Below are 26,423 nucleotides of genomic sequence, written 5' to 3'. Positions count from 1 at the left end.
CCCAATTCCCTCTGTTCTATCACACTCCTCAGTCCCCTACCATTAATCGTGTATGTCCTTTCTTGGTTTGTCCTTCCAAAATGCAACATTTCGTATTTCTCTGCATTAGCTGCGATTTTGCAGCTTATTTTCCCAGCTGGTACAGACCGCTCTGGAAACTTTCAAAGCCTTCCTCAGTGTCCAATACACCTCCAGTTTTTGTGTCATCTGCAAACTTGCTGATCTAATTTACTGCATTATCATCCAGATCATTGATGTAGATGACAATCTTCAATGGACCCAGCAACAATCCTTAAGGCACACCACTAGTCACAGGCCTCCAGTCAGAGGCAATCATCCATTACCACTCTGTGGCTTCTCCTGTAAAGTGTTTACTACCTCACATGATACACAAAGCAACTGAAGCTTCTTGACAAACCTCCTACGTGGGACTTTGTCCATGAAGACAATGTCCATCACCTCTCCTTTGTCAACATTTCTGGCAACCACCTCAAAAAACTTTAAGATTGGTTAAAACACAAATTACCACACACAAAGTCATGTTGACTATTCCTAATCAGTCCATTACTATCCAAATGTTTGTGTATCTGATCTCTTAGAGCACCTTCCAATAACATCCATGACTGATGTCAGGATCACCAAGCTATAATTTCCTGGATTTGTTTTGAAGCCTTATTTAAACAATGGAACAACATGATCTACCCTCCAATCCTCGAGCACCTCACCCATGGCTAACATGCTGGTTGTGGAGGCTGGTGGGAACTCAGGGGCAAGGAAAAGGTGTGAGGAGTAGGGAAGGGTAAGGAGTGTTGGCAGGGGGGGAAAGGGGCAGAAAGATCAGAAGCAGCGGCATCCACCTGGGAACTGGCAATGGGGACGCTGGGCCGGGACTGGCCAAGACTGAGGTCGATACTGGTGTGGTAGAAGTCGGGGGCTCTAGTCACTGGGCTGATGGAGCCAAGGTGAGAACCCGAGGAGAGAGTTTGCACTGTCCAATCAATTCTCTATTCACTTGTACATTGCACCTACTGAAACTTCCTCATTTCCATTTCTGTGCATCCCAAAATTAGTTAATTGCCTATTAACATCAACAGGAGTCTGTATGGAAAAAAATTGGCACAGAAAATCAGTCAAAAAGCTTATAAAATTTACATGGATAACTCTCATCTTGCAGGCAAGAATGTCAACAGCTTCACTGGACCTCTATTTTGAAACCTTAGTTGTTTGTCCAATGGGGAAGGCAACAGTAAATAATCCAGCCAATGTGAATTGAATCTGGTGAGTGGTGCAGAGCAGCAGGAGTCATGTAAAGCTTTTGCTTTTACAATAAGAGCTGATCTCTGAAGGATCCAATCCATCATGTGATCCAGTGAAGGATCCTGACCTGGACAATCTTCAGAAAGTTCCCTGATCAGAGGTGAGAAATCTCTCTCTGTGAGAAATGCAATCCGTAATATTTTTAAAACTGGTGTAATATGGGGAAGGGGTAAGGACATGTGACCAGAATTGCTTTATTTTAAATTCGTACGCAGAAGATGAGATGAGTGCAATGACCCTCCTGGTTCCGTTCCACTTTGTATAAAATATCACCATTGAATCAACAATGGCACATTGACATTTTTTTCATGTGATTAGCTCAAAATCTTTTGCTCTAGAATTGAATGAACCCTGCACTCACCCACCCCCCTGCCACCCCCCCCCCGCCCCCCGCCCCTCATCACTCTCCCACCTCGGGAATCATTCCATCTGTTTGTTTCATTGATAAAATTATATAAAGCAACAACTCACAAATTAAATGTTTACCGGAACAGAAGTATCCTCAGCCATAAGTATAATTACCCTGAACAACACAGCAAATATTACTGTTTATGCAACTAATGCATTGAAATTAACGTTGGAAAATTACAGACACAAGCCTGGATATCATTTCCAAAAACACACGAAGGTTTGAAAAGAAAATGCAATGCATTTGTCAAGCTCCACCAAGGCCTGTCCATAGAGGAACAGAGTGATAATAATCATTGCAAAGAAGGGCTGACACCCAAAATATCAACTGCCTTTTGCTCTTTATAGGCGCTGTGTGATCTGCTGAGTTTCTCCAGCACCTTTCTGTACTGTGATAATAGTAGATTCATTAATAAAACTCATGTAGGTCATTTGAGCTTACGTTGATGGGTTTGCATGATTCCACGATGCAGTAAAAGGTGTCTTATTATGAATGCTTTATTGCATTATAAAATTGTGGTACCAAGCCCTTTTGGCCCACAACCAATCGACCTCCAGCCCCAGTATGTTTTGAACATACTGGAAACTGGAATGCCCAAAGGAAACCCACACGGACGAGGGGAAAACATACAAGCAACTTACAGTCAGCACCAAATTTGAACCCTGGTCACTGGTCCTGTGACAGCTTTGCACTAAGTGCTACACAAACCATGCTGTCCCATGGGAAGCCTGACTGACTTCAAATTGGAGGCGCCTGGCTGAGGATGAATTGCAGTAAATTGGTCTAGATTTGATTCCCAATTTGCATTGATTTTGCTGATCAGTATCCTAACAGGAACATTATTTCTGACCTTGGCGCCTCTGGATTGCGGAATGGAATATCAATTATCTACCTGACTCAGATCTCCCATTAATTCCTATCTGGAATTTGTTACGTCAATATTTAGTGAGTTTTGGGTTAGGGTTCACTGAAAAGCTACATTGAGTGAAATAATCCTTGATTTGTGACATTCTTAGCACTTGATTTACTTTTCAGATCCCAATTCTCAGCTGCATTGATCACTGAGAGAAGAGGTTGACATCAAAATGTTGCTTGAATTAAATGACTCTGTTTTGTAATTACTCCTGTGATGCCTGTTGGGATATTTTATTTTGTTAAAATTGCAATATAAATGCAAGTTGTTATTGTGTGACCTCCAGCCAGTATCTTACCATTGCTTTCGACATGGGAAGAATATTTTGATGATTTTTTTTGTGCTTATTTGTCATCCTGCCTTCTATCATTTGTATTTTTCAACCACATCACAAAGATGACATGAAAAAAGATTTATGGCATGAAATATGTTGAAAGAGATTGCAAAATACAAGCAACAGTCCATTGGTACTGAAGGTCAAAAAACTTTTTTTTACGATTCTGATGTATTTGCTGTTCAACCTGCAGTATGGTTCTACAAGTTCCTATAAGTCCTCCACGTTCTACATGTGAGGCTGGTACTTATTTTGAAGGGATATTCTTTGTGGCAGGTGTGTCTTTGTTGCTGTGAGGCGCTGCAGTGCGGACAAACAGGCTCAACGAAGGCTGTACTACAGGCTTTAATTAGCTTAAAATTTAAGGGTTCAGTATCCCTTCTGGCTCCATATGCCCTACTGCCTACATAAAGACCGGCGTGAGCATATGGAGCACATTCATTCCAGTGAATGAAGTCATTTCACACTGTGGTTAGACTCCCTCAACCACTACTGCAATCCCTGGCATCTGCAGATGCAGGCATTGCAATCAGCTAAGTGTGAAACTGAGAATTGCATTCCCACACATCCGATTGAAGGCAGTCATCCCTGGGGATGGCTTCTTGTAAGTGTGAAAGCTTGCTGTGTCCTGGTTAAGAGTGGTTAAGAGCGAACAGCAAAAACATCATTCCTAACCGGTACACTGAACGGCCAATTTACTGGGACACAAGTGTAAAAGGGGCCGCTGTCAGTCAGTTGTGAGCTAGTCTGGGATAGGTGTGGATGTGTATGCTTGTGCAGAAATACTAGACTAATAATAGTTTTCAAGAGAATTTGCGAGAAATTCTCTGCAAGACAGGCCTGGAAGTGTTTATATCAAAGGGGGGAATTGTCAGTAGCTTCAAACACAATTGGTGGAATTTTGCAGGAGTATGCAAGGAAAGCAGTTCCTGAACCATCTGAGGTTTGCAACCATTCAGTGGCCAGATTGACACCATGAATTGAAATAATTAGTTGTCGATGAACCTGGAGAGGTTTTCACGGCAAATCATGGGTTACGGCTTGCAGCTTAAAAACATGGGCACATATTGACATCCAAGCACTTTGAAATTAGAGACAAAAATAAAAATAAAAAAAAGATTGTGCTCCTTGTGTGTGTGTGTGTCGCTTGTTGAATTGAGAATGGCCTGGATGAAGCACGCAGCACGCAAATCGACAAAAAAATTAAATTAGAGACCGGCATTATGAATGGCAGCCAACATTTGATGTTCCAAATCTATTAAGAACTTTGAACAAGAGACAAGCATGTAAATACTGGGCAAAGACAGGTTAAAAGTTTTCATTTTTAATTTTGTTTTAAATTTAGACATAGAGCCCTTTTGGCCCATGAGTCCATGCTGCCTAACCAACCCTTCAACCCTGAAGCCCAAAGCATTGCTTATGACTATCTTTGCTATACGAAATACACTGATCGGTTGTGTTTTTACTCTAACCTCAGTATGTTTTAAACGGTTGGAACACCCGAAGGAAACCCACGCAGACGCGGACACAAGGAGAACCTACAAACTCCTTATAGACAGCGGCAGCATCAGGCTAAATGTGCCACCCTACACCTGGTATAAAATGGTTTTGGAATGAAAATTTCATTAGCCAGTCCTTACATACAGCAAAATAGAGCATTTCTTTGACTGAATGCAAGCAACTCTCTATTCTAGTCTTGTAATTGGTTCTTTGCCACCAAGAACATTAAAGAACTCACCATTTAGCAAAAAAAAACAGATGGTGCAGAGTGCAAATACACAGCTGTGTTTATCGCCAGTATGTCAAATCCTGACAAAATATTACCAGACCTCCACCTACCTCTTAGGACTTAAAACATTAGCAAAGATGAAAGGGTCCCAGACATGTATATGCATGACATTATTCCTGCTAACATGGTTGGGATCTCCTTGGCCTTGGAGGAGAACCCTTGCTCAGTACAGGCCATCAATATAGCACATCTACTGATCATAGGGTATTCTTTTTTCAGTGAGGAAAGGACTTTGGCATAATTATAATTGGAAAATCTAAAGAAATTAAAGTAAACTGATACCAGGGTGGTTGTTCGGGTGCTGAATTCAGGCATAAACCTGGAGAAGGGAGAAGGAATGATGCAGGAAATACTACAGGTAATTCTCAATTTAGTGCATTTATCTTGAGATACACTCTTAAATAGCCAAAGAACAGAAGGATATGGTCCTAATGTCAGCAAAGGATGAGCTGTTTCTGTGCTCTACAACTCGAACTCTGTGACATATAGTCATGAACATCATGTTCAGCAGTTTGCATAAAATTACTATTTTGCAGATAAAGATCTCTGCAAATATCATATCTCAGGACCATTGGTTGCTTGCACCCACAGACATTGCAATTGATTGGACAGACTTTGAAGGACAACTGCACCAACCAGCCCTCATTGAGGAGTCATTTGAGGAGAGGGTCAGAAACTTCAAATTCCTAAGTGTCAACATCTCTGAGGACCTATCCAGAGGCCATCTTGTTGATGCAAATTGTGAAGAAAGATCATTAGTGGCTATATTTTTGTTCAGAGTTTGAGGAGATTTGCTATGTCACTAATTCTGACTAGTTGCATCATTGTCTGATATGGAGATACCAATGCACAGGACAGGAACAGGCTGTAGAGCGTTGTAAACTCTGCCAGCACCAACATGTGCATTAGTCTTCAATCCATTCAGGGCATCTTTAAGATATGGTGCCTCAAGAAAGCAGTTTCTATCATCAAAGACCTTCACCACCCAGACCTTGCCCTCTTCTCATTTGGGAAGGAGGTACAGGAGCCTGAAGACACACACCCAACATTAAAAAACAGCTTCTTGCCCCCTGCCATCAAATTTCTCAATGGACAAAAAACCTACGGATTCCACCTAACTTTTTCACTTTTTTGAACTAGTTATTTATTTTTTAAAAAAATCTTACATTTACAGAATTGTGATTTATATTGATCCTACACCTTGTTCTGCACAATACTGCTGCCTCAGATCACCTGTTCATGACAATAAATCTGATTCTGATGAGTACTGCAGTGGATTATTGGCTGAAATTAATGGGAACCACATGACTGGATGTGACAGCCATGTGATGAGTGAAATTCAACTGAAGATTAGATGACTTTGCAGTACCCATGAAAATGACATTTGAAAAATTATGATAGTCGAGTGGTACATCGTATAAACTGCTGCCAAGTATTCCTGAATGTACGTAATATCTGTGTGGAGTTTGCTCGTTTTCCATGTGCCCCTATCAGTTACTCTGATTTCCTCCCATGTGTCAAGGACATGTGGGGTGGAAGGCCTGTTGCCTATTTCAAACCATCCAATTGCATGAAAGTGGTCAGAGAATCAGGGGAGGAGTAGTTGAGTGTGAGATAAAGGATAGGCTACAAATAAGTGGAGAGAGAAACTGAGATGCTCTGGAACTGGTGTAGCCTCAAAGACTGAATGATGCCCTCCAATGTCATGAGCAGAGGTGCAATGTTGCCGGAGGTCACCCCAGTGCTGGTCCAGGGCCACTCCGGCACTTCATCACTCTTGGTGGCAATGCGTAAGCCGCCCCTCCCCACCTTCCATTGCTGAGCACTATTCTGGATATACAAGGTACTGTTTTCTTCCACGACCGGCCGTCCTCCTTACTCGTCCTACTGTTCGCTCTCAATTATATATGCCAAATACAACAAGGTGGCCATCAAGGCCAGGTTGAGCGAGACTTCCTTGTCACCGCTTTTGATGACCTCTGTACCCCTGGTCATGAGCATCTCCCCTTTTGGGGAGCACTAGGAAATCGCGGAATCGCAATCACCAATTACAGATTAAAAGACCTGGTATATACGCAAGCATAGTAAGAAAATAAATAAACTCACCTTTATAAACATTGAAATTATTTGCTGCTTCTAATTTACATTTAATCAATGGAATGTCCTCCAGCATCATAATGGGGGAGGTCTCCACTTGGTAGTTGTCCAGGACATTGACTGACAAGAGAAGAGCAGTCCACTGCTGACGTCACTCCATCTGCCACACCAGAATCACCAGCTGCTGGTTGACAAGCGAGCTAGGCAAGAGTCCTCCCATCGATGTTGCAATGGGGGATGCCTTCATTCAGTGATGATCGACTGCACACAGATGAGCGGGCTGCTGATTGACAGGTGAGGACGGGCACAACGCCCACTGAGTGTCACAGTGAGGGCTTTACCCCCATTCCCGCCAGTTGGTGATTTGAAAGGTGAGGTGAACAAGCACACACCCCCCCCCCCCAACCCCCATCGAGCCCGACCAGTCACTGATGTCACAATGGGGCCATGGCCCAGTGATTGGCTGTGGGGGTGGGGAGAAGAGACATCACAATCTCTTCCCCTCCCCCACATCATTCTGCCTGCTAATTGGTCCAGAACCCCAGCTGCCGGACCCTTTGATAGACAGGCTGAGCCCAGGCACTGAATGGAGTTGGGGTGGGTATTAAACCAATGAGCAGCCGAGGTGAGCCTCAGTGGAGGGTTGAACATGTCTCTCTTCCCTGTCATTTCTTGCACAGCACCTCTACACCTTTCCATGGAATCCCTGGGTTCTGCCGAACCCAGTTTGGAAAATGCTGCTGGAGGTAAACGTGCATCTCTCTGGAACAACTTTCTTTATAGTCTCTGATGAATTGTTGGGGGATTTTCTCCATAATTTAAATTTTTTTAATTTTTAAAGCCCTTACATTTAAATTTAGACATACTTCAGGCCCATGATCCTTTGCTGCCCAAATACCCCAATTAACCTACAACCCCGTATGCTCTTGAAGAGTGCTAGGTAACCAGCCCGGCAAGAGGAAACCCATGAGGACATGGGGAGAATGTGCAAACTCCTTACAGACTGTGCCAGATTCCAACCTAGGTTTCTGGCGCTGTAGTAGCATTATGATATCCATGCTGCCCAACCGCTACACTAACCATGCCACATTGGTGGAGGTGGAGAACGTTGTGAAAGTAAGGGAGCAGGCCTGTGCACTGTACTGAACATATGTGTATTTTGCTTAAAAAAATACCATGTTTCTCACTTGTAGAACAATTACAGAGGTTTGGATGAGCACAAGTACTGTAATTGTTTCATTTGACCTAACGATGATGTCTAATTTTTTAAAAAATTCGTGTGTCAGTTGAAACTCTTAGTGTGTAACAGAGGTTATCTGCAAGTGTTGTTAAGCCAATTAGAAACCTGGAATCATTGAATAAGCAATATAGAAAAGAAGCATTCAGCAAATAATGCCCATGCCCATGGCAGAGCTATTCAATTAGTTCCAGTCCCTCGTTCTTTTCCCCTTGAAACAGTCAAATATTTTCACTGCATTTGTATGTAACATTTTCTTTTGGAACCTGGGTGTTCCTGGCAAGGAAATATTTCTTTTTAAAATATTTCCATTGATGTTTACATTATACCCAATTGAACAGTCCAGTTATATACTGTATTGTAAATTTCGAAAGAAGAGGAAAGTGAACAAAAAAAACCTTATAATTCAGGTTAAAAGATGACACATAGGGATCAAGTAACAATGACCTAGAGATGGGCAGCACAGCACCAAAGCTTCAAAACAACTTGAATTCTTTAGGTTATGATAATAGTCCACAAATTGGCCCCATGTCTTTTGAAAGTTAATATTTGTATCTTTAATAGCATATCTAATTTTTAAAAACTTAAACAACCCATAATATCATTTAACCATTGTGTATGTGTAGGTCGAGTAATGCCTTTCCATTTAATCAAAATTGCACGTCTGACTATTAATGAAGTAAAAGATAAAGTTTGATTTTGAGTTGGTGGCAGTGAAACATCATCATCTTGAAATGATCCAAATAGAGCAATTAAAGGGCAAGTTTTTTAATTTGAAGTTGAGAATCACCAATAATGTTTGAAAGATATCTTTACAATATTTTTCTAAACTAGGGCAAGTCTAGAACGTGTGAACCAATTTTACATTTGTCACAAAGAGGATTTATACTTTAATAAAAACAAGGCAATTTAACTTTGGTCATATGTACTCTATGGACCACTTTAAATTGCAACAATGTCATGCACAAAACGAGTTGATTTAATTAGATTACAAAAGAGTCCAAAAATCACCTGAGAATGAAAGATTCAAATCCTGTTCCCAACTGTTCTTGATTTTTACTAACGAGGCTATCCTTAAATCAAGCAAATTATTATAAATGAGAATGTTGAAAATCAAAAAGTGTCCAGGATATTTGCCTCAGGAATTCATGGGGTCAGGGATCTGAGATTGAACAAACTGTCTAATGTACAAATATCTTTTAAAAAAAAAGAGCATTTGGTAAGTTAAATTCTACCATAAATTGTTCAAAGGAAACAAAATTATTTTGAATAAAAAGGTCTTTAAAACATTTAATACCCAATCTATGCCTGTCATTAAAGTCGGAATCTTGCAAAGAAGGTTGAAAAAGATGATATAATAGGGCTGGCAAGAGAAAAGCTCTGAAATCCAAAGAACCTTCTAAATTGTGCCAATATTCTCAAACTATGTATAATTATTGGATTATCAGTCAGTTTGTATAAAGAAGATTAAAAAGAGACCCTAGAATTGTCAACATAGAACTTTTAGTGAAGTTCAGTTCTATTTCTACCCATGAAGAGTGGTCAAGTAGATTATCAAAGTGTAGCAAAAGAAGCAAATTACGTATATTGACTGCCCAGTAATAAAATCTAAAATTAGGAAATGCCAATCCACCATTCCTTTTAGCTTTTTGAAGATGAGCTTTAGTTAAGTGAGGGTGTTTTCCTTGCCATATGTCGGAAGATATAAGCGAATCAAGTAAGTCAAAAAGGAGGGGACCTTTTAATGTATATTGCTCAAAGACTTTGAGAGTTTAGCGCCATAATGATATTGAATATGGATCTTTAACTCTCACGCGTGCACTAACTGAATTTAAATGCACAAACCCATCCCGCATGCAGCAAACGAATTAAGATGGCCGCACCCTGCCTCACGACCTAGGGACGCCCAATAACAAGGTAAGTACACACATTTTGGCTCTTAAGTGCCCCATATCCCTGTTATAGTTTGTGAAATACAACATAATCCGTGCAAATGTTATATTTATTCCTTCATAAGTCGCATCGTTCACAAGTCGGGGAATTCTTGTATTTGGAGAAAATGGAGAGTATGTGCGTCACTTTGATATGCGGCGTAGATGGTGGAATGGCTTTGGAATGTCAGGAGAGGAGTCGGTCAATGCAGAATATCCAGCCTGTAACATGCATCTACAGTTTTTCCTTGGTTGATGTGATTAAGCTTCTGGTCAATGGTAATATAAAAGAGCTCTCTCTGGTACATATCAAGATTCTGTAGCAATGGTCTGACATGAAACTTTCATCTTGTTGGCCTAAAATTGACTGGTGTCCAGGTCTCGTTGAATTTAAGTTTGGATTTCTTCATTTTCTGAGGAATTTATAGTTTACTGATGGTGTTCGGAACATCCCACTCTGATTGCATGATGAGGGGAACGTCATTGATGACACAAGTGGAGATTGGAACCTCGTCACTGTCCTAAAGATCTTTGGCAGCCATATCCAGAGGTATAGATAATTGAATGCAGACCAGAAATAACACAATCAGTTGTCACTCTCATTCTAACTCGATAGAAGTTTCTTCCACAACTGACTATTGAATCTACTTCCACTGCCGGTACACTTCAAACATATCGATCTCAGTTGTGCCAATGCAACGGGGAAGGCTTCTGATAATTTTTGCATAAAAAACAGCTTCTCTCTTTATTATTTTGAAGATCTCCATAAAATTTCATTTTAATTTGCTTCAAGGTGAGCTCCCTACGATGGCAAAAGTGATGGCCTTCATCCTAATATCATTGTCGTCAATCAATTATTCAGGGCTTTATTACTTTTTCTAAATTCTGGGCCCATACTTGGGATGCTTTATTTTTCCATTTGCAGCTTAATCAATGTTATCTGTTGCATAAGTTCCTTGTTGTTTAGCTCTGTTCCCCTAACAATAAGGATCCCACATTTTGCATTTTCCTCACCTGTTTCTGCCATCTTCAGATAGTTTTGTACAGATACTCTGCATCCCGCTCTTGTGTTCCTCATTTCCACCTCTCTGTTTAATATTAAAACATGCTGTTAATACTACCTCTCCTCATTCTTATAAAAATGATTTCATAGGTCAGTCTGTTGAAGTTAATCTATGATGCATATGTCTGCCCATTTCACAAATTTGTCCTCGTTAAGTCTGTAACGATTCTTTGTATTACCATATTGTTTGAGCTTTGACTTAAAAAAAAAGGCCCTGATAGCTCAGTGGTTCAAGCACTCGTCATGTAAACCAGGGGTCACGAGTTTGTTCCTCACTGGGGCCTCATTTCTGTGAGGGGCACTGGACAAAGTGGCAACTCTCTGCTGTTCTTACGGTAGACCAAGTTAAAGAATTTCATGTATGTTACCTTCTAAATGTAGTATTACGTGACTATAATGGAACCTTGACCTTCGACTTGCATGCCAAATCTATGAGAATATTTGTCATAATACCAAGCTTCATGAAGATCAGATAACAATCACTACACTTCGAATAAAATTCATATCTATTCAATCAATGAGCCTTAAATACTCTGGTCTTTAGTTTTGCAAACAATTTCAAACGTGTCACTTTCACAAAGCATTTTGTAAGTTCAAGAGTGTCGCATCAATCACACTATTTACATCAACCTTCTGCTCTTACATCGAAGGACTCTTGTCAAATAAGCCAAACATAATTTGCCTTGAATAAATCCAACCATTATTTATCTTTAAATTTCCAAGTGCCCAATTATTATCTCTAAAAAATGTCCTCACCTCAGACAATAGGCTAGATGAGGTAGTAACTGGCTTATTCCGCCCTTTTTGTTCCGACATTGCTATCCTGTGCTCTGTCACAACAGTGCTGAGATTAGTGGAAAATTATGTACCAGACATTTAGAGTATGATCCATGCATCACATCTGTATTGGATGACTTTTCTATTTTGAATGCTATCAACCTTTAAGCAACTTCTATTTTCATCACTTCTCATCACCTGGTATATTGGCAACATTCTCTTCTGTACTGAAGATTCCCTTAAAATCTCACTTTACCAGAGGAAGCAGAGTCTCGCCCAAACATCTGTTAGTTGTGCCAGATGTTGAAAAGGTTTCCACCTGCAGCTGACTTTTAGGTTATCGTTATGTCTAATTCAAATTTTCAAGCCTGCTGTACACTAGTGAGGATATGCGATTGTAATATTTACTCGTTGTGATATGTATCCACTTTCAAAAAGTATAATAGAGGGCAAGTTTGATCTTTAATGACTTTTGTGAATATTTTGGCTTGGTCAGCAAATTTCCACGTGGCTGACATGGCAGAGTTTGACAAGGTCACAAGGCCGCGATAGCAGTTGCCGTGATTTCTGCTAAAACAGCACTAACCGCACTGACAGAGCTATTATTCATTTAGCTGATAGGTTTAGGCTTTCTGCCTAGTTTTCAAGTGGAGCTGATGTCAAGAAAGCCTTAAATAGCTTTAAGAAGCAACAGGAAAACTCCCATCGTGTTCCAATATGCCATAAAATGGCTTTGTTAAACAACGCAAATGGGCAAAGCAGCTTCATCTCAAATGAGAAGCAACCCCCCCAGTGTTGGAGGACTCGATTCCAACTGTGTAAAAAGAGTCCTCTTGAAATAAAAAAAAGCCTCTGGTCTCAACTATCTGCTTGATTCTCTTGTCTCTCGAATAAAGCAGCGAATAAATGGATCTGGAAACGAAAAGTATCTGTTTACTTCATGACCAGTTGGAAATTTGCAAATTCACTGTGTATTGTTAAATGTATATTTATGATACACTCAACATAATTAGAGCAGTTGGTGAGGATTAGGATGGGACAAAGCAGTGAGCAATGTTTGATTCTTTACGTTGGCTATTTGATATTAATTGAAAAAAAATATGAATTCAGGCCTCTCAACATTTCAAAGAAGTGGGCAAATCAGAAAATCATTCAAATAGCTTGAAAATAATGATCAAAGCAGCAGGGACCAACAGAATGGGAATATATGAGGCTAGAAATGTCCAAGTTAAATGGAGCTCTGCAGTTGTAAAAAGAACAATGCTGTCTTTACTTCTGTGCAATTTATTTCCCTTGAAGATTTGAATAGGACCTTTTGCCTGTCCTGGCATTTTTTTCCCAGTGTAAAACTCTCAGGTTACCATTTGATAATATTCAACCTCACTTGTCTGAGAAATTAAAGTTGTTGATTCAGTCACAAAACTCTAAGTTTAACTTAAGTCAGTTTTCCCAGAAACCCAAACTCCATTCTTTGTCCCGTCTGAGGTATGTGACCTCCTCTGCTATTAAATACAATCTCAAGCATGTGCCCAGATTGATTTCCACAAGGAGGTCAAGCTCAAGGTCCCAGACGACCCCTTATTCAGGTTGTTGTCACTTCCCTCTGCCACATCCCACATCTGCTGGTAGCTGCTATCATAAAGAAGTCGTTCAAGATCTATCTTTGGAGAGATAATTTTAAACACATATCTTTGATCTGCAGGTGGAAGTAGAGCACAGAACTTCCAGTTTGCCATCATAAAATGCATTCACCATAGCACATTATACTGACCTCTATCTTCTTATGGTCACTGAGTCTATACAAGCTCTCTGAGCAATCCCACTTGCCCCATTTACTGTGCAACTTATTCTATTGCATGTCTCCCAACTTCACCCTGAGTCCTTTGCCATCCACTGATACTGAGGTTAATTTACAGGAACCAGATTATTAATTAACCATTATATCTTGGGATGTGGGAGAGAATCAGAGAACACAGAAAATCTCTAGTCTTGGAAGAGTCAATGTGACAGGAAATGGGCAAACTCAAACGGGCTTTTCAGAAGGCAGAAGTAACGGGGAGCTTGTGCACCTTAATCTTGTGCTTGTGTTTTGCAATTGTGGAATGGAGCGTGAATGGTTTTTTTTAATGATTTTGTGGAATGCTAATGTACTTTAGAGCAAATGAAATTCTTTCCATGGTTAATAGTGATTGTAGAGTCTTACTGAATTGCCCATTCAGAGCCAGCTCTTCAGTGCTTGACGTCCTGTTTTGCGGACACTGCCAAAATGTTTGGCCTGGAAGTCAGCCTGAAGATAAATGAGGTCCTCCATCAGCCAGCTCCCCACCATGACTACCAGCCCCCCCACATCTCCATCGGGCACACAAAACTCAAAACGGTCAACCAGTTTACTTATCTCGGCTGCACCATTTCGTCGGATGCAAGGATCGACAACAAGCTAGACAACAGACTCGCCAAGGCAAATAGCGCCTTTGGAAGAATACACAAAAGAGTCTGGAAAAACAACCAACTGAAAAACCTCACAAAGATTAGCGTATACAGAGCCGTTGTCATACCCACACTCCTGTTCGGCTCCGAATCATGGGTCCTTTACCGGCATCACCTACAGCTCCTAGAAAGCTTCCACCAGCGTTGTCTCCGCTCAACATTCATTGGAGTGATTTCATCTCCAACATCGAAGTATTCGAGATGGCAGAGGCCGACATTATCGAATCTACGCTGCTGAAGATCAAACTGCGCTGGGTAGGTCACGTCTCCAGAATGGAGGACCATCGCCTTCCCAAGATCGTGTTATATGGCGAGCTCCCCACTGGCCACCGAGACAGAGGTGCACCAAAAAAGAGGTACAAGGACTGCCTAAAGAAAGCTCTTGGTGCCTGCCACATTGACCATCGCCAGTGGGCTGATATTGCCTCAAACCGTGCATCTTTGCGACTCACAGTTCGGCGGGCAGCAACCTTCTTTGAAGAAGACCGCAGAGCCCACCTCACTGTCAAAAGACAAAGGAGGAAAAACCCAACACCCAACCCCAACCAACCAATTTTCCCTTGCAACCACTGCAACCGTATCTGTCTGTCACGCATCGGACTTGTCAGCCACAAACGAGCCTGCAGCTGATGTGGACATTACCCCTCCATAAATCTTCGTCCGCGAAGCCAAGCCAAAGAAAAGAAGAAAAGAGTGTTACATCAGATAAGCTGCTGAAGATGTTCTCCCCATGTCCAAGTGGGTTTCCTCCCATATTCTAAAGAAATTCAGGGTTAATAGCATGGTATATTTGTTTGGCATGAGTTTGAGGGCTGGAAAGGCCTGTACTATGCTACATCTATGAATTAAAATTAAATATTGAATATGAGTCATGTTTGCTCTCCTCTGTTACATAGTGAACATCATCAAAAGTCCCTTCCCCCAAGAAAAGCTAACTGTATTGTTGAGTGTCCCACAGGCTTGGGTTATGATTGAAGCAGTTTGTGCAAGCTGTCACACATAAGTTGAAGATTTGCAATATTGAAGATATGGCGGAGACTTTGAATGTCAGGTGCAGCCACTTAGGATCAAATTTACTATTTTGAATTAAGTAGAGTCAGTCACTGACGGTGTACTTGATAAGATATGGTATTTGACCATGCGACCATTGAACTTTCTGTGTTATTGATCTAATGAAAATAGGACTTTACTCTTCTTGGTCTCGTACACCGAGGCCAAGACCTGCCAGGTGGTTCATACTCTCCCACACATTCTACATCTTCTCAATTTCTCAGTTCAACTTCAGTTGGAGAATGCCTGGTAGCATCTGCTGTAGCCACAGACCACTTTCCTTTTAAGATGCGTAGGTGGGTATGATGCATCTTCTTCTGTTGGGCACTTGTGAAATTGGGTTCGTGATGAGATAATAAGCCAATCAACCATGCAATTAACACTGGCTATTTGCTGCAATTATTATAATAAGCAAGTGACACAAGTTGGTTGTGCTGTCAATATCGAAAATAATGTCTGCAGTTAATCACCATCCCTATTTTCATGTTTTATTTAATTTAGTCCTTTTAATAACCTTGACTGCATACATGGGGGGGAAAAAAAGAAATAATGAAAACTAAGCTAATGTTTGGTATGATTTTAGCCTCACTATTGAAGGCTCCTGTCCCGGTGTTATAAACTATGCCAAGCAAGTCAAAAAACATTTTAGTTCAAGGATCCCACTGCTTTAAAATGTAATCACACAAGTGGCCCAGGATGCAAAATGTCACCTCATAGGCTTGCATAAAGGAAGAACGTGCCTTTGCATGTGATGTTATTGTGGAGAGTACTGAGAAAGTTGGATTGCCATGGGGTTCATGGGCGAGAAAGGCAGTGGGACTGATGGAGGCATCAAGAATTATTAGGAAGTTTCAATAGAGTTATCATTTTTTTCTCTAATTATTTGTTTTAAATTTAGACAGCACTATAAAGGGCCCTTTCGGCCCATAAGCCCGTGCTCCCCAAACACACCCAATTAACCTGCACCACCAGGACGTTTTTGAATGGTGGGAGGAAACCGGAGCACCTGGAAAAAATGCATGCATCACGGGGAGAATGTACACACGTTTCGAACCCCAATCTCGGTCACTGTAACAACATTTCGCCAACCGCTACACTAACCATGCTGCCCCTGGAGCTAAATTGGAGTGTGGGAGAGATTGGATCAGCAGAAGGAAGAGTTAAGCTCAAGTATCCAGAGAGGGCGAACTGATTGAGAGCTGCACTCAGAGAGGGAAGGGAAATGAGAAGTTTGGGAAGATCTGAGTGACCATGTCACTAAAGATTTATCTGAGGCTGGTTTCCAGTGTTGGGACTCTGTGGACTGCAACAGTCCTTTCTGAATAGTGAAGCAAGTTCCACAAGGGCTGGATGACTTGTTTCTTAATTTGTCACTGAATATTTTTCCAAGTGTGTAGATGAATAGGAGAATCGAGGGGAGAGGGGAGAATTGATGGGAATGTGGGAAGAATAAAAAGAAAGGATTTCAGATTCAGATTTCAGATCTATTGTAAGGTGACATATATGACATCACATACAACCCTGACATTCTTTCCTGTGGGTGAGGCAGAATTACCACTTATTGGTCGTGCAACAAAAACGGTACTCATTTAAATAAAGAAAGAAATGTGAACAAACTGTGCTATAAAGAGAGAAAAATCAACAATAAAGTGCAAAAGTAAGTGTCCTGAAATGAATCCCTGACCCTATGACTGAGATGGGTAGACAGGGGAATGGAGGGTTAGGAGGAGGGAGCAGAAAAGTGGTATTCAGATTAGATTTGGATTAACCACGATCTTATTGAATTATGGAACAAGGGTTTAAGATGCAAAATAATCTACTTTTTTCTCATGTGTGCTCCCATCCTTTAAACAAAGGTTCAACTCAAGTCGAGATCGACAATATTTCAGTCAAAAAGAGTGGAGATCAATTTAGCCTTGTGTCTTGTGGGAATTTGACAGTCATTAGATTTTATTGGTCATGGAAGTTAACAGGCAGCAACTTGGGCAGAGCATAAAAAGGCAGCTGATCAGAATACTTCAATCTTCCACCAGGGAAGTTAGATTAAAATTAACCTGGTGACAATAAAAGACAGCCAATCCTGACAGTGTTTATGCCTGAAATGTTGGGCAAGCAATTCTTGCACATAGCACAATGCTTTTCAGCAGAATGCAACTGCATTTTACCTGGAGCTTGTGTGTCGTCAACTTTGAATATTCAGCTGGGAACCCCCATGCACATGATGTCCTTTTGTGCAGAGTGTCCACAGATTATGTTTTGACATCATTTGCAAATTTATTTTCCCAGTTGAGACCCTACAAGGCACAGGCCACTCACAGTGAGGGTGAGAATTGCCCACACTGAGCAGATCTGGAGGGCTCAGAATTGTCTCATCATTAAATGCAAGGGACCAAATTTTCCTGGTCCCCTGGCAGTGTCAGTTACCTCTTGCCTTCTGTGCACTTTAAAATGTATTTGATGAAGTACCACATTGCAGATTTATTCATTCAAATCCTCGTTGGATCAAATAAATTGTTGCTTGATTATATTATTTTCTAAGAGATGGAAGGTGTAGAAATCAGTGGTCCTCAACCTTTTTCTTTCCATTGGTTCTCTGTGATTAGTAAGGGATTGCTTAAGGTGTTATGTGAATGAAAAAAAAAAGGTTGAGAACCACTCGTGTAGGGTAATCATGAACAGATGTTTCCACAGTGGAAGTGAACAGTGATGTTCCGGCCATTCCCACCCTATCACACAGCAGAAGAAGAAAATGGCTATGGTAACTCATGAAAGACATGGATATTGGAAGGATAAGTATGGTCTGCTTGTTAGTTAAGGACGTAATACTCGGCAATGCATCAAATAGTGAGCAGGATAGGAACAGATTCCAGATGCACACACAGACTGGTGAAATGAGTATTTACGTGACAAATAAAATATGGAGTGAATGAAAATAAGACAATGTGGTATGGGAGGAAATGCCTGGGGAATGTCGTTCCATCCTTTTTTTTGTACCTGTATGTACATGAGATGACTTGTTATGTGTTTTCCTTAAAATTTTATATGTTAAGATCAATAAAAATATTTAAAAAGGAGAAAGAATGTGTAAAGGAAAGTTAAAATTATATTGAGCTTGGGTCAGATTTGGCCTGAATGGTTGTTTATGAATAAGCATGTAAATAATCAAGAGCCTAGCTGCAAATTCCAAACCCAATTGGTTTGTGGAAGGTAAATTGAAAAATTCAATTGAAGTTCAGGATCGATTTGCGTATCCATGGGCTGTACATAGTGGTTCTATATTCACAAATCTTTTGTGGGAAGGTCATGGATACATTGCTTGGTTTTATAAAAGTGGGTATTTACAGACTAAACCTTTTAGAAGTAATTTTTTGGGCTTTCTGGAGACAATGGCATCCTTGATAAACTTGCTCTGTACTTCCTGAAGATACGACTTCAGGAAGTATGGAGCAAGTTTATCAGAGATGAGATGCAGCTGGGCGGAGAGATCACAGAAAGTTGAGCATTTGTCCCCTTGGGTTGCAGGAGCTATCCAGCAGAGGTCGGCAAAACGGAGGTGTTTTAATGGTGCAAGTGAAGGCTAATTGTTTTCTCTGGGATGCTGTTAAGAAATCAAAAGCTATAAACCTAAAGGTGGGTGTAGAATTAAAGGGGAAAAGAAAATTAATTTCACACAGAGACCTAGAATAATGCACTATCTGAAGTGTCCATCTCATAATGTCAGAAGAAAATTGACAGATACTGGAAGAAGATGAATTTTCAATCGACCATCATGTGTCCAGGGCCAAGCAGATTAACAGTCTCAGTGACATGAACAAGCAAAATCGGCCAGCACGGTTATCATAGCAATTTGCACAATGTTGTTACTGCGCCATTGATTAGGACTGGGGTTCGAATCCCAAGCTGTCTGTAAGGAGTTTGTATGTTCTCCCCATGTCTGTGTGGGTTTTCCCTGAGGGCTCCAGATTCCTCCCACTGTTTAAAAACATGCTGGGGGTTGTCGGGCAATTGGGTGTAATTGGGCGGCAGGGGCTCGAGGGCTGAAAGGGCCTGTTACTGTACTGTAATGTCTCATTTTAAAAAAAAAGATCTGCATTCTGTGCCCTAGTTCTTGCCAAAGAGGTAGAAATCCAAAGGGAAGTTATGTCATTCAGTCTTAAGTAAAAATCAAGATATCTGTGAGTTCCTTCTTGGGGCTCATTGCCAATGGAAGATTTGAGGTACTCATTGAGCTTGGATGATATGTTCCACTGATGTCTTAATGCACAGGGTTACTCATTTCCAGGTCTGGGAATAAAGTGAGTCATGTATTTAAAATAAAGCTTCAGCAGATCCTATCCTCTCATTTTCTGGACAAAGATATTGGATTAAAATTTTCACAAAGTTGCCCTTTAAAACTAGGCACTGTTAGCAGATTTTAATGAATGTTGTCGGGTGGACCTTCTGTTTGATCTTCCCACTGCCTCTTAACATGGGATTGAGATAGGGAATATGTTTGTTTTTACTTAAGACTGAATTACACAACTTCCCTTTGGATTTCTACCTCTTTGGCAATAACTAGGGCACAGAATGCAGATCAGTTGGCAGAATCATATAAACCATATGCTTTCGATCTTTGATCTTTGCTTTCAAAAAACAGGTTTGAAAATAATTTCTTCAGAGATCACTGCTACTGGGACCACTGTACAGCAGTGGTGCTACATTCTGATGAGGAAAGGCAAGGGGAGAGAAATTTCTGATGCATTGGTCTAAGCTTCATTCATGAACTGGGAAAGGCCGTAACTTACCAGTATTGGCATGTTGTTTGTTTGTTTCCCAATTTATCTACAGGATAGGGATACAGGCAGCATGTCCTATCCATCCTAACTTGTCCCTGCCCTGTATCGCTTGCTCCAGAGAGCAGTTAATAGACAACCACAATATTGTGTCTCGAGTCAACTGCTGGCTTGATCCGGTGGGAGCAGCTGATTTCTTTCCCTGAAGGGCATTAATGAAATAGTTGAAGGTTAACAAGTTTAACTCTCACTGTAACTATTCTTTTATTCCACCAATGTCTTTAATTACTTGAATTTGACTTCTGAGCCATTTTGCTGCAATTCAGACTTGTTCTTCTGGAGGGTCCGGACCTCTGGCATCTGGTCCAGTAACTTACAGACAATGGAACCCAAGTCTGCAAATGTTCAGCTTCATAATGACCCTGTCTGTTGAAACTTAGCCAAATGCAGAGCTGGTGAAGAAATCCAACTAGAATGCACTTGTGACTTTCCCAAATTTAGCTATTCATCCTGATGTTTTGCCAAAATGCTCAGCTTCACATTTAATGAAGTAATCACAGCATCCATTTTCAAATATGAAATCTTCTGAATATAACTGCAACCAACAGGAAAGAATTTTTGGTTTGTAATTTTTATTCAAGACTGTATGAAAAAGTGTTTTAAATTTAACTGAAGATTTGTTTTTGTAAGCTTGATCTCAATTATATTTTATTGACCTGTTTTTACTAGCCTCCATTTTGCAAGGTACAATCAGAAGCTTGGTCTGTTGGTTTAATAACCATATCAACAGTTCGGCCATTGCTGTGGTCCCATGAGCAGGGAAGCAGAGACGTGCTTTTCAGCACTCGTCCACAGGTTCCTATCGGCAGGCCACCTTTCCCAATGGCCTCGTGAAGGTTCAAAAAGCCTATAGAATGGGTCAGCAGCATTTATTTTTGATGTGGAAGATGCATGGAGTCTGGCACTCACGATGTGGGTACCCACATTTGGAAACCCAGACCATTAGTGTTGCAGGCTCCAGGCAAGTATTGGACTGCAAAGTGTGGGGGCACCACCTTCCCGCGCCAAGAAGGAAAAGTCCGGGAGAGGACCCTTTAGGGTAGAAGACCACAGCAGAGGACCAGCATGAAGTGTGGTGGCCATTGGGCCTCACACTAGGCTTCTGGGAAATGGACTGGGATTTGTGAAGGTTTTTATGGCAAGCAGGGCTCTGGATGGGCTTTGACGCTGTCAGTTTCCAATTCACTTTGGGGAATTGGAACCAGGGTCTGAGGAGGGTGATGGATGCTTGGAGCTTGGGTTCACTGGTGGACTAGACAGGATGCAGTGCAACAACCGAGATCACAGGAATGAGGAAGATAGCAACATCCAAGGAAGTGATGGGATCCACGGACATTTGATGTCTCTGAAGGGAACCTTTGGCTCCTCCTCTCCTTGTATTGGCCTCTGGTCTAGTGGTGCCTCATCGTGTCTTCACAGGACAAAGGAAAACAAATTTTGTCTACATGACTAGGTGGAAGGGTTGTCCCTTATCATGTACCTAACCTGCAGAGCTGATTGGACCACAGTTCACAAAGCTGTAAAAGGTTAATTTTATGGGCACGTTTGTGCTTGGTCCAGTAATGGGGCATGATGGGGCATGCTGAGGAGGTTGTCATCACATTTTAAATAGGCTTGGATTACTTACTTTTACTGCCCTGATAATGTTGTACACAATATCTACCTGTAAATTATGTGCAATATTAGGCAAAAGGGCCCCAACTTTCAAAGTATTTCAAGTTAGCCTTTTTCCTAATGAAAAACAGAAGAGGATAGAGTTTTCACTGAACTTGAAAGAAGGTGCTGGAAACCCTCAACAAGTCCAGCAAGACCTGTGCAAAGACAAATGGAGTTATTATTTCAGTCAAGAGATCATTGATTCAAATTGGATAAGAAGGAAAACAAGTTAGTTGTATGTTGAAAAGGAAGTGGGACAATGTCAGAAAGGATGAAGGGAAAATCTCAGATCAAGTCAAGTTTATTGTCATCTGATTATACAAGTACAACCCAATGGTCCTTGGTGTAAAACATGCAGACACACAATGAGACATAACACACATACAGACAAATAATATATATATATATGTGTGTGTGTGTGTGTGTGTATATATATGTGTGTGTGTGTGTGTGTGTGTGTATATATATATATAGATATATATATATCTATATATATATAGATATATATATATATAATGTAAACACAGGACAAGTATTCATATATACGAATGAAAATGGTTTCCGAAGTATGTGGGTCTCGGATGGTCAATATGAGCGGTTCCTTTGGTCATTCAGCATACTCCCTGTCTGTGGGAAGAAGCTGTTCCTCAGCCTGTTGGTGCTGGCTCTGATCCTCCTGTATCTTTGCTGACAGGAGAAGCTGAAAGATGCTGTTTGCAGGGAGGAATGGGTCTTCAATGAATCTGCATGCCATCTTCAGATCAGATAGATCAGGTCAATGGGGGCAAGGAGCAAGAATCTAGTGATCCTCTCTGCCACTCATGGTCCTGTGCACTGACCTCTGATCTATTTCTGTGCAGCAACCATACCACATTGTGATGCAGCTGGCCAGGGTGCTCTCGATAGAGCTCCTGTAGAAGGATGGCATGATGGTGGCCGGTAACCTTGCCCGCTTCAGTCTCCTCAGGAAATGCAGTCACTGTTGTGCCTTCTGACAAGTGAGGAGATATGTGTCCATGATAGTTAAGGGAACTCCAGTGAACTTGGAGCTCTCCACTTTCTCCATTACAGTTATTAATGTGTGTCCTAATGGTCACAGAATGAAACCTAATGGATGTGTGAGGCAGATTGAGGAAGATTGTGCTTCTTTGCCCATGTCATGTGTTGCTATGGGAGATACCTGCCAATCAGGCTGCATGAATGGTGAGAGAAGAACTGAGACAAATTCACATGTGAATGATTGGTAGAAATAGCCAGTTTTGAAGCTGAGCACTTTATCTATACTTGAGTATTGGATGTCTGGTTTCCCTTGGACCACATTGATTCTTCAGCATGGTTATGAGTAGTCTTCTACTGAGACCCTGGCACCCAATTCATTAGCACTGTATAATGGGTCATCACCAACCCTGCTCCAACAATGCTATTAATTTGTTTTTCTTTCGGCCCACGAGTCCATTTCACCACAAGCCCACTAAGTTTTTTGAATGGTGCAAGGAATCTGAACCACCCAGAGGAAACCCCGACAGACATGGGGAAAACGTACATATTTCATAGACAGCACTGGATTCGTACCCAAGCCACTGGTGCTGTAACAGCGTTGCACTATCCACTACACTATCCCTTCCGCCCATAAATGTTTGAAATGTCCTTAAACCTTTGGTAACACCTGATAATTATATATTTTCTTAAGTACCTAACTCCAATAAAATAAACTATCATTCTCTCAGTAGCTGTTCCATTCTGGTCACTTTAATCACGCCACTGTATATGTGCGTGATCTCTCACGTTTCCGGCTCACAGTCAAATTTTCCAACTTGTGGGAGGGGAGCGGAGATATTATTCATTGGGATTCCACAGGGAATTCACTTTCTATTGAGCAAAAGTAGCCAGAAGTGGCTGGTGGGAAAGGGAAGATCCCATTGCCAGTTAACAGCCAGTGGAGATGTGACTCAGTTCAAAAGAAAGACCAAATACCTGGGCAGAGAGTCTGAATTAGAAGAGTATTGCGCCAACTATTTATGTGCATCTAGTTTTCAGTGAATTTTAATGACAGGAATGTAATCTTATATTTGGGACGAAGCATTACTCTTTCGATAAGAATCCACTTTGTATAGAAAACCATTTCCATTTGGTCTTTGAGGAGATCAGAAAATTAGGAAGTTGTCTTCTCTTAACTGCTGCGAATATTTTTCTTTGAATCAAATTACCAAGTAAAAGGTGTTAGGATTTGTTCTGGTGGTTTGCATCATAATGTCTATAATTCCATTTTATCCAAACAGATTAGCACCATTGTTTTGATATTTTATGGGCTGGCACTAGGCAGATTAGTGTTTTTTTTCCATTGAACATAATGAAGTCTTCAATGGGAACTGGTGTCACTGACCTGAGTAGGAGTTATTATGTGTTTGGGAACAGCAAATGTGCAAGTGAGCATTCCAGCTAAATTATACGCTTCCCTGTACCATGGCAGGAGACCAAAGAAAAATATCCTCACAGTAAACTGCACCAGCTACTTCAAGCTTTGTAGGCAAAATGACAATTAATTGTCTCTAAAGCAGAAACTGTGTTCCCCAAGGAATTGATACTTATTTTACTGCCATGTGGTATATGAACGACAGCAATAATCCTTTTAGTACACTCATCACCCTTCCTTTGATCGTCAAGCAGTAAATTTACCCTTATTTCATTGTGGCTTTGTAGCTTCTAAGCTGTGATGGAGAACATGTTGGTTGTGATCATATGCTCTGTCATAACATGAAGGCTACATCAGAGCCCACCTCACTGACAAAAGGCAAAGGAGGAAAAACCCAACACCCAACCCCAACCAACAAATTTTCCCTTGCAACCGCTGCAATCGTGTCTGCCTGTCCCGCATCGGACTTGTCAGCCACAAACGAGCCTGCAGCTGACGTGGACTTTTTACCCCCTCCATAAATCTTCGTCCACGAAGCCAAGCCAAAGAAGAAAACATCAGAGGATGTGATCTAGGTAATGAGGTTGCTCTACCTCAACATATCAAATCTGGCCTTCATAGGATTTCCAAATGCAACCAGCCCACTGTCAACTTTTGCAACACCTCTGAGTGAACATATAAAAATGGAAATGCTCAGCAAATGAGGCAACACCAAGAGAGAAATGAACAATGATGTATTCTGGCCAATGGCCTTTCTTTAGGACTGGTAACAGAAGGAAGTGGAAGCAGATTTTCAGCAAGTGCAGGATCAGGGGAAGTGGGTGGGGGGGGGGGTGGGGGGGAGAGAGAGGAAAGAGTAGTCCTGAAACATAGTAAAGCCAGGAGAGATGAAAAGGTGATTACAAGTGAAAGAAGAGTTGGTGATTGGTCAAGTCAAGGAAAAAAAGATGGGTAAGGAGGACATGCAGCTTCACCAGTGATTGTTTTCTGGAAAGAAATGTAATTGATAATTGACATTGTTGATGACAGAGTGAGGTGTTGTTTCTGAAAGTAATATTGAACTTGAAACATTCAGGAGATTGCAGATGCAGGGATCAGTAGCCGAATGCACTGTGCTCAACAGGTCAAGCAGTACCAATGGAAGAAAAAGAATTATCGACATTTCAAGCCAAAGCTTCAATGGATACGGGGAGGTTAGTACAGGAGTGGTGTAAAGTGGTTGGGGGTGAGGGGGAGGATCAGGCAGGGCCCCCCAAACAGGATTGGCCAACCAGAAGCAGTGAGAGAGAGGTGCTCACAGAACTCTTATTTGAAGAGAAGAGGAAAAACAAGTCAGGATACTTTGACGAAACTTTGCAGTGGATAGTAAACTGGAGACTGCAGAAGCTGGAATCTGAAGCCACTGTATATGTGCGTGATCTCTCACACTTCCGGCTCACAGTCAAATTTTCCAACTTGTGGGAGGGGAGCGGAGATATTATTCATTGGGATTCCACAGGGAATTCACTTTCTATTGAGCAAAAGTAGCCAGAAGTGGCTGGCGCGATTAAACTTGTTAAATTAAATTAAAGTTAATTTCATGTTTCTCCAACTTCCAACGTGATACAGCGCATCTGAAATTATCCTTGTGTTCTGCTTGAAATTGTCTATTGTAATCCCCAATTTTTTTTTAGGAAGCAGACATTTTGGAAAAAAATTGTTGTCCAGTGTAATTGTAATCTTAAAACTTGTCCTTCTTGCAAATGGCTGTTTCACAGGACTTGATTTCGTTCGTCTAGATTTTATTCCCATGGGAAGATGTGTGATATTGTTCAGGCTTTGACTGCTCAGTTAAAATTGCATGATTGGTGATCAGGAATAAGGTAGAAACCTATTCCCAAGCTACTGGACAGCAGAGTCCAGTGATTTTGGATAAAATTAAATATGATAGTTTTGGTAAGATCTTATCTGATCGGGGGCGTGGTAAGTTGGCATAGAAGAAAGACATGCAGTTCCACATTTCCCCAGCTAGATTTTTATACACAATTAAAAAAATTACAAAAGAGGTTAAAAATAGTCTTTATGGCCTTTTGAATGAAGGTGACTTAATATGGCTACTAATGTGAAGAAATCAAAAGC

The 26,423-nt window shown here is 41.1% G+C and overlaps 1 protein-coding gene and 1 long non-coding RNA gene across 25 annotated transcripts in view; one reads left to right on the top strand and one right to left on the bottom strand.

Annotated features, from left to right (window-relative positions):
* Positions 1–7,239, bottom strand: part of LOC138735727 (uncharacterized) — a 67,168-nt gene extending 59,929 nt beyond the window's left edge. For all 3 annotated transcript variants that reach the window (XR_011339914.1, XR_011339913.1, XR_011339912.1), the window contains exon 1: positions 6,869–7,239. This is a non-coding gene — a long non-coding RNA (uncharacterized lncRNA). The remainder of the gene's footprint in view (positions 1–6,868) is intronic.
* ptprt (protein tyrosine phosphatase receptor type T) overlaps positions 1–26,423 on the top strand; it is a 1,055,968-nt gene that overhangs the window by 142,537 nt on the left and 887,008 nt on the right. For 6 of the 22 annotated variants that reach the window (XR_011339907.1, XR_011339906.1, XR_011339908.1 and 3 more), the window contains exon 1: positions 7,373–7,605. The exons of 2 other annotated variants lie outside the window; for them this stretch is intronic. Coding sequence is in view for 7 of the 20 variants with exons in the window: in XM_069884008.1 (XP_069740109.1) it covers positions 7,472–7,605 (134 nt within the window). In the remaining 13 variants the exon portion in view is untranslated. Of the gene's footprint in view, positions 1–7,366; positions 7,606–9,956; positions 10,014–15,318; positions 15,406–26,423 lie in introns of those variants that run through there. 14 more of the 22 variants (XM_069884023.1, XM_069884012.1, XM_069884026.1 and 11 more) reach the window with 9 other exon arrangements.

The sequence above is a fragment of the Narcine bancroftii genome, chromosome 6 (genome assembly GCF_036971445.1).
Source record: "Narcine bancroftii isolate sNarBan1 chromosome 6, sNarBan1.hap1, whole genome shotgun sequence".
NCBI lineage: Eukaryota > Metazoa > Chordata > Chondrichthyes > Torpediniformes > Narcinidae > Narcine > Narcine bancroftii.
This window is presented reverse-complemented; position numbering and strand designations above follow the sequence as displayed.